This window comes from Porites lutea, chromosome 2, assembly GCF_958299795.1.
Source record: "Porites lutea chromosome 2, jaPorLute2.1, whole genome shotgun sequence".
NCBI classification, from domain to species: domain Eukaryota; kingdom Metazoa; phylum Cnidaria; class Anthozoa; order Scleractinia; family Poritidae; genus Porites; species Porites lutea.
In genome coordinates this window covers 18177884-18186981 of record NC_133202.1, presented here as the reverse complement: position 1 = coordinate 18186981, position 9098 = coordinate 18177884, and the positions used below count along the sequence as shown (strand labels likewise).

The window sequence follows — 9098 nt, the reverse complement described above, 5'->3', positions numbered from 1 at the left end:
TTGAAGGTACAGTATGTTGTGTTTTTAAAGGACTTTGTGATTATTATGTTGCTTTTCCCCCAGTGTCTGCAAGTAAGTGCTCAGCTAGCTTTATTTTAGCTGTAGACTGTTGTGTTTTACCACGTCCTGTAGTGACAATTATTAAACAGGAAGTTGGTCAAGGTAACTATGTATCTAGATCTTTATATGTTTTCTACATGATCATGCATATGATAACTTTTCAAAAGTAGAATCAGGGCAAAAATTGCAAGATTTCAGCTTTAGCTGCCTTGCAATCCTCACACTACTACTTGCAGCATGTTGAGAACTCAAAAAGTTCTGAAGCTGTTGCTGTTACAATTTATCTACAGTTTTCATTATTTTGCAAGTCTGATAAGAACCCATGGAATCTGAGACTTTTAACTGAAGAAAAATATCCACTATTTGATGGTTATTAAGGGTACATGCAATCTAGATTGAACGTGCAAGATAAAGAAATTCTGTAAATGGACTCAATTCTTTTCAGATAATTATTGTAAAAAATATTATTTTATCATAAGTTATTTGATTCTTTTTTTTTTCTTTTTTGTTATTGTTCATATTAAGACAAAAGATAAGCCTTGTGTAGATAGAAACACTTTGGAGATTCTTAAAATACTGACCAGAATGATGGCCACTGGGGCAACACTTATCCAAATAGGAGAAGTTGTTATGAAGGAAAAGGATCTTAGAGATGTAGTAAAAGCCACATTACTGAGGGATGTTGATGACCAGTGTAAGAAGCTCTGTAAGAAAAGCGATGAAAAGTCCTCTGTTTTACGTGTTCCACGGTCGAAGCACAAGGTAAATTAGCTTTGTGAGAATAACTTTTACTTCCAAAAATGGTAGTTTATGGTTTAATACTGTTCTCAAATTAATCCCTTTGCAGGTTAACTCATAAGCCCCAATTTGGTTATTCATTAATTGACTTTGTTTAGAAATAAATATCCACAAACATATACCATTAAGTACTATAATGGAAAGTGCATTAGCTTTATAGCCTTTTGTGCTTTTTGTATGAGAGGTTGGAATTAAAGATTATTAGTAAATTATCTTAATGCCTATCAGGGAAACTAATTAACACACTGTGATTCAGTAATCAAAGCAACAATGCTTTAGCTATGTGGAGCTTGTAAGGCAAAAATTAATTAATGTTGTGTTGCAAATTAAACTGAGGTTGGAAAATTTGAGAATCAAACTTTGTTGAAACCATTTAATGGTTGATTCTCAATTCTGCATCTCTTACCTGTAATGTCAACAGTAAATATTGGATTAGTACTAGTTAAGAGAAGACAAAAAAAACACCTATTTCTACTAACTGTTAATAGTCATAAACACAAACTGAAACGTTTGATACCTTGGCAAGTTACAGTCATAGTTAATTGTTTTGTCTTTGGTTTAAACTTTATCCCCTTACTTTTATTTTCATTTACAAATATAAATATACACATATGTACCCCCCCCAAAAAGAGGAGGGTAGGGGGAGGGAGGGAGAGAGAAAGATAGAGAGAGGCGATAATGGAAAATAATATTATTTTGCATTTGAAATTAATTATTGTTTATGTTGCAGCTTGCCTTACTTAATTCCTTTATAAGTATGATGACATTGTTATTTTATTGTCTCATTCTGAACTTGAATGTTTATTAGAGCCTTGAAAACTTTACATGGGAAAGCATCATTATGGAAATGAGTCAGCATGCTCCAGATGTATTGGATTTCCTGGTAACTATTGCGGTGCCACAGATGAAAAGAGATTCAGAGCAACAAATTCCACCTTTATGTACTGCCTATGGAATACTGATGAACTCCAGGTGGAGAGAACTTAGCCTAATCCAGAAAGTGAATAGTATTCTTCTTGGGTTTGGAAATGCTACTGAAAGGGTAATAATATCAATTTTATTAAAAGACTTTCACTATTACTTTGACTTTTTACTATTGTTAGTTAAAAGATTAATTGACTATTAGCCCAAAATAATATATAAATTATTAATGTTATATGGTTATATGACATTCTTTACATTTTGGGGAGACTCTGAGGTTATTGTGACATGGTTGAAATTGTTGACTCAAGTAAATTAATCTATTTAAGATGCACTTGTCTCATATTTTAGTTTAAATGCTAGCGTAAATAAACATTGTATATAAATTTTGCTTACAGAGAATTTTCAGTAGGTTATAATGTGAAAAGCTGACCTTTTATCGTTATTATTAAAAAAAACTTCTTTTATTTTATTTCAGACAATGAAGAGGCTAAATAGAATGGGGATCACTGTCACAAGAGATGGGTACCGTACTATCATGGATGACATTGGTGCTGATCTTATTGGTCGTGTCAGACAGAATATAGCTGCTGGTCATGAACCACGAATTATATTCGACAACCTGGATTTCAAAATTTTAGTCAACATCATCCTTACAAATCACAGAAACTCAGATCATCATTGGATTGCTCACTTCCTGACTTTTGATAGGGTGTCTTCACAGAACCTTGATGACTCCAAACCACAGGTGGCAGATGTGAAGGACTTTGAAAACATTGAGTATCTTTTAAACAAAGATGAACTGGAGAAGCTTCGCAGCGATTTCATTGTCCTAGTTGCTCGTGTTTTGAAGGAATTCTTTAAGTGTGTGGAAGCTTTAGGAGACGTTATACCCAAGCACATCTCTCACAGGTGCAGTTGTCAATATTATTGACAGTTATATTTTGTTGAAATGACATTCACTCTTTAACTCACTGAAAATTTGCTAATTAAATATACAGTAAGCGTCACCAAAAGTTTACCTAATGTTGATCAATTATTAGTGTCTTTGGTTTGTTTTGTGATCTATGGAAATTAACTGGGAAATCCAGACCTGTCCAATCACGAGTGGGTGCCCTGTGCACATGTGTGCCGTTTTCCAAATCATCATTATTTTGCTTCATAAGGTAAAAAACTATGTTCACTACCTTTCATGTCTTTATAAAAATGTTATAAGAAGCAGATCGAATTGCTTCATTAGGTGCGGAAAATTGTTTGTGGGCAATTCATTTGTCATATCATTGTTATTATAAGCTTTTTTAAATTAATGCCATGGTGCATTTGATGGGTTCAGTACTCACAGGGACAGTTGTGTAAAACTTGGTATGCAACAATAAAGAGTTTGACTGGGCTAAAAATTGTCAGACATTAATTAGCTGTTACAAATTATTCTAACCCCAAGATTATTGCAACTGACACCTAGACCCTTCCCTGGATCCTTAGTTACTGCAGTCATTAACCCATGGATTGAAATATATATGGCTGTAGCTTTACAATAATTATATAATATTTCTTTGCAGGTACTCCACTGAAATGAAAGAGAAGTCTGTCATCATTGGCTTGCCTGTGGTACCTTTTAACCAGTCAAAACATTCAGATGTGTGCCAGTATCTTCAGTACATACAAAACCTTCTTGTTGACATCTACAAGCCAGAGGTACAGTTTGTTTTACTGATCTTTGTCTGCTGAAATCCTTTGAAAGTCATTTGTGTTTAATCTTATTTACCAGTGACTATATATATAATAAAGAAATTAAAACATTATAGAGATCTATACGTTTTATTAATCACGTAAAAAAAATTATAGAGTAATGTATTATTAACATACCCTTGCTTTTCAGTGATGTTAATGTAGCTGATTTTAAATAGATGACATGGGCATATAAGCCAGCCCATAAACCAGTGGGCCCAGGCCTACAAATTTTGATCACTCTACCACCTGTTATCAATTATTGTGTGTTGTTGAGGTGAGCTCAAGAGCCCAGTGACTGTGATGGTGAGATCAGTGTGTTCTAGTCATGAGAGCAATCAACAGTGAGCATTTTTTTAGGTTATGTGGAAATGAAGGTCAGCCAGGCCTACAACAAGTCAAAAAGCAGAGGCTTATTGCCCCTGGATGATTGCATAAAATATGCACTGTTTTTCTTTTTGCTTTTATAGCCATTGTTTAACACACAAAATGGAACATGGACTCCTGCAGTACTGAAATAATGGAAATGTTTATTTCTTTCTAGGCCCAGCATGGACCAATAAATGCAGATGAGATTTTAAGGAATGTTAAAGTGCCTCTTGCAGGGGACCTACTTGGAAGGGAACGCGTGACTGGTACTAAGAAAACCAGACTAGGATGTGACAGTCCATCTGAGAGGTTTCAAAACATTGTTGAAGCACCAGCACTTTGGCACACAAAGCAGTCTTTCCTTGGTGTAAGTAAACTGAGGATATAACTTCAAAATTGATGTATATGCATTCCTTGTTTTGTATTGACACTTAATGGTATTTAAACATGTATTGAAATCTTTTAAAGTTCTCTAACACTAGACATTCATGTTAACTGCCTAAACATATAATTAAACATATTATTATATTAGATAACAAGGTGAGATAATTTTCCTAATACATGCATGTACATTTATTACAAAATTACTTAATTTTATAAGTCTACTTAAAAGAACATGATCTGACCCCAGTTTCATGAAACTTTTTACTTTGTCCTGAAGTTACAATCATATAGTTATTAAATCTACTTTACTTGACAACAGTGACATATTAAATTTACCTTCATCATGAAGCATAAATAATATGATAACCTAAAACAACACGATTTTCTAGTTTTACATGTTGTAAGTCCTGATGACCTGTATATGTAAATATATATTTTACATAAAAAAAGTAAGCCACACAGCATACATGACAGGTGACTCCCTATAACTCAACCCCTCACTAACTTTAACCTCCCGCTAACTCGATGGCTTGAGGTGCTTGCTTGAATTGGAGTGTGCATGATAATTATTGCATATTTCCCTCCCTATCCATTTGCTAGTTTTGTTTATTTTCAGCTATTTGGTTCAAACTCCTGATAACTCCATAACTTGAACATTCATTGATTTCCCTAGAAGGTTCGAGTTATTGGGAGTCAATTAACTGTCATTTATAGTTGATGTTATTTTTTTTTCTTTACTATTAATCAGTTTATTTGGGAGCAACTGTATCAGCCGACAGCTACAGGTGGACGAGAACAAGGGACCCTGTATCACTTTAGACAGCTATTCAAGTTGGTCAATGTACCACCCAGTGTAAAGAAGAACTACTCTGCTTGTGAAGCCTTAATGCTTTCAGCCACTAAGGCATACCTTTGCAGTGCCTTTATGACTTGGGCTCAAATTTCAAGCACAGATGACTCTCCTTCGTGGTTTGATGAAATTAAGAGCAAAGAAGATCCATCAGCAAAATGGGCAAGCCTTCAGGAACAACTTGGGAAATTTGTTGACGAATTTGTCATGATTGAGTTTGACATTGAAAAAACTTGGCGTGAACAACTAGAACAAAGAAGGCAGCAAAGGGAGCAGCAAATGATGGGTCATGAGAGTGCTGTTACCGGCCAAACGATTACAGCAGACCGTCATCAATCCCATAATGCAGCACAAGATGCAAAGACACCTGGTTTGTGATAATTTAACCTTAGGGCAATTCTTTTTTTGTCACATTTTTTTCCCCTTTAAGCAGAAAAATGTAAATTTCACTTGCTTCATTAAAACATTGTACATGTATCACTGGAAATACAAAAGCTTGCACATTTATCAGGAAAGAATAGAAATACAAAAAAAAATCATAAAATAAAATATCTTACAATAATTTAAATTGTTATCAGAACATATTTTTCTTCTTTGAGTAACAAAAAAAAGAAATCAAATAATTTTTTTCAAAAGCTCAATGGTGCTAAATACGATTTCCTGAGTTCTATGTCTACTTTATAGTGAATTCAATCCATCTGTAAGGACTGTTGCTTCACTGTATCAGCTGTGTTTTGAGACTGTGGTTGTGTCAAATATAGATATACTCTATGTATAACTAAGAACAATTTCCAATCATTCAGGTGGATAATACCAAGATAAAATTAAAACAATATATCTTTTATATTCATGGCTTCACTCGATTTGCATTTACTTATTATAGATTTATTATTATCTAGCTGCTTAAAGGCTGTACAACATACTTTAAATATAATAAGACAAGTATAAACTGTACAATAATCAGAAAATCGCCAATTAATAATATATAAGACCAAAAGAGGATTGAAAGGTGTAGTTCGAATTGTCTGTTTTCCCAGCCTTTGCCTTTTTTATCTGTTTCAATTAAAATGACTGTGATTTCATTTTTTGGCAGGAGCCATTGTTATATTGCTTCAGGGATCTCCTACAAATTACAAAGTTCTAGGAGTTGGTAAGGTCGTTAGTTTGCAAGGAACTCAATTGCAAGTACCAAGTGATTGTGCACCAGTCCATGTTGTCTCAACTGAATCCTGTGCCACTGGCATTCTGGTGCCAGGTCAACTTGTACTATGGCCAATTGCCATGTTGGCCTTGTATACACCTCCCGGTACTGCACAGGACCAAAATAGCAGAAATATTGTTTCTGGTATTCCCTCAGATAGTCAAGATGACAGACTTTTTAATTATGGGCTACAGGTTCTTCAGCTTGGAGTTATGTTGATGCAATTAAATGACACAGAATGTGAAGGAGATGGTGGTCGCAGTTTGATCAACTGGAAAATGTTGCTACTATACTTTAGGTGCCGTCCAAGGGGTATGAAGTATGCCTATGAAGCAATGCGCTTCATCACATGCATCAAAGCATTGTACTCTGAGAAGACTGCTCATAGAGTATTGCATGGGCAATTTGTTAATCCCAGGGGGGGTGAAGGAAAAAATTATGCCAATGATCTCAAAATGGAGCACTGTATCCAAGACAACAAACAGTCAATGAGGGCAATGCGAGGTAACAAAACTCTTAAGGCAGTGCAGAGGTCATCATCTTCCTCATATGGTCAGAAGGAGTTCTGTGTCCATTTTGATAGAGAGTGTGACATTCCACCCGATTCCACTCGCCACACCCATGCCTGCACTACAGAAGATGTAAGAGCGATGATAACCATTATTCAGCAGACAAAACCTTTCGTCTTTACAGCAGGAAGAAAGCTGCTTTCATTTCCACAAGTTTCAAAGAGCCCACTTGACAAACTGAATGTTTCGCTTCTTCACAGCTGGTTATCGAACCACAAATGTAAGCTTTTCAATGGGGAGTTTGAATTGAATGAAGAGTCAGCAGAAGAGGAAGGGGTAGAAGACAGTGGAGATGAACATGATGATAGTTCTGAAGAGGATGTCTGATCTCTATGAAATTGACTATCGTGAGTGTTACATGAAGTCATGTTTATCAAGCCTCGTTTTGAGTAGTAGCTTTCTGGACCTCGTGGTTCAAAAGAAACACGACAACTGATTGAGTTCATAGAAAAAAACTTTGTTGTTGTTCGGTGTCATTATTACTTGAATGTACTTGAGGACTAAGGATTGTTAAACCCAGAAAGATTTTCGGAACTATTTAACTTGTGTACTCGTGTTTTCCACACTAGTAGTATTATATAATACATGTACATGCATAGATTATAATATATTTTACCATTGAAAACTGCCTACTGGTCAGACTCTAGTCTTGCTTTTCACTTTTCATTGAGGTATATGGTTTATAAACCAGTGTCTTAAAAAGTTGACTGGCTTTGGGTACGTAATTAGCTAGTTGTGTCTTTGTATGGGAGTGAAACGTACACAACCATATCGCACCAGGTAAGAATAGACAAAGGGTATCCAAAGACATTTGATATCCGAATTTGTCAAATTTCTTGAGGGTTTCATTGATCAATTTTGAACAGTAGGGCTTGTCTTGTAAATACCTCAGTGCTGAAAAGCAACTCTATTGTTTGACTGTTAGCTATACAAGTTATTAGAACATATAAGGTTATAGATGATTACCATAACTACTGACAAAACTTAGTTCAACTTAATTTTGCAAAGATATTGACAATTATTACGCAGCAGGCTTGGACAAAAATCCATAAAGACTAAACTTTTCTGAATGATGCTCATTTTGCTTGGTTTAACTCAAAACATTTTCTTATGAATGTTCAAATAGAAAAGGGATGTTTTCAAAAGAAAAGCACCTCTCTTGTTCCCCAATATATTGGAATACTTACAAGAGCCTAAGGTGCCAAATCAAATTATTATTGAACAGTTTTAAATTGAATCAGTATTACACTGAAACTGGTTTAAATTACATCTTCTGAAAAAGAGGTCACTTAATCTATTAGAAAAATGAATCAGGAAAACCTTTAAATGTATTTTTGGACAATTTCCCAGATGGCTATGGCATTTCTTCTGCTAAAAATTGGGAGTGTTGCCTCGATTTTTTCCACTGAAGTTAGTTGATGAATGTTTTTAACAATCTGGTCAACAAGATCCAAAGTTATGCCACTACTCAAGCTGGTTCCTCCAACAGAGGTTCTTCCAGTTCCAGGGAGGGAAAATCGATAAACGTGTAGTTCTTCCCTTAATTTTTCTTCAAGGGCAGGTGGTAAGGTCAAAGATGTTGATGCACTTGCCTCAGCAGAAGTTGTCTCATCATCCTGTATGCCTGCCTCTTCCAAAATTGATGGAATACTGGATATTACACAGTCATCACAATCACACATGTTTTGATGAAAGTCACAACACCCATGGAGTGAGCCACTTCTGCTGGGGGCTTTAAACCCAAAATAATTTAAAATCATTTCCCTTTTACACTTCTTCTCCTGGACATATTTTCGCATAACATCTGACAGCTGTTTTCTACCCTTTGAAATATCGTGACTGTTGAAAAAGATGTGCGCTTCTGCTGGTAGCCCATCTCGCCCTGCCCTACCAGCTTCTTGAAAATACTCTTCCATGGAATAGGGCACACCAATGTGTAGTACATGTCTGATATTACTAATATCTAACCCTATGCCAAAGGCAACAGTAGCAAAAATAATTCTTAGTTTTGATTTACCCTGAATCAGTTCATCAACAATTCTCTTTCGTTCATGTTCAGGATACTGGGCATGATATTGAGTGAATAGCCTGTTTCTGGCAAGTTTTGGTGCATCTATTGGTTCATATTGTTCATTTCCAAGTTCACTACTAAAATAAGAAAAACAATTCGCAATGGTCTCCAGGTTTCCATAAATAATAGTGAGAGGGAAGTCTTGTC

At 35.3% G+C, this 9098-nt stretch overlaps 2 protein-coding genes across 2 annotated transcripts in view; one reads left to right on the top strand and one right to left on the bottom strand.

Moving 5' to 3' along the window:
* Nucleotides 1-345: 345 nt before the first annotated feature.
* Nucleotides 346-7950, top strand: LOC140926708 (uncharacterized). The gene is made up of 7 exons (XM_073376416.1): nucleotides 346-822; nucleotides 1667-1900; nucleotides 2258-2691; nucleotides 3339-3474; nucleotides 4052-4243; nucleotides 5009-5480; nucleotides 6204-7950. The coding sequence occupies exons 1-7, from the start codon at nucleotides 646-648 to the stop codon at nucleotides 7205-7207; spliced, it is 2649 nt and encodes an 882-aa protein (XP_073232517.1). The 5' UTR covers nucleotides 346-645; the 3' UTR covers nucleotides 7208-7950.
* Nucleotides 7951-8202: 252 nt separating this feature from the next.
* The window catches only part of LOC140925753 (uncharacterized), a 1950-nt gene continuing 1054 nt past the window's right edge, over nucleotides 8203-9098 (bottom strand). Inside the window, exon 2 of the mRNA XM_073375634.1 lies at nucleotides 8203-9098. This exon is cut by the window's right edge and continues 263 nt beyond it. Within this exon, the coding sequence (XP_073231735.1) occupies nucleotides 8203-9098 (896 nt within the window).

Coding starts and splice junctions, on each gene's coding strand:
- LOC140926708 (XM_073376416.1), top strand. CDS start 646: ATGATGGCCACTGGGGCAACACTTATCCAAATAGGAGAAGTTGTTATG. Junction 4,244..5,008: donor CAAAGCAGTCTTTCCTTGGT/GTAAGTAAACTG, acceptor ACTATTAATCAG/TTTATTTGGGAGCAACTGTA. Junction 5,481..6,203: donor ACAAGATGCAAAGACACCTG/GTTTGTGATAAT, acceptor ATTTTTTGGCAG/GAGCCATTGTTATATTGCTT.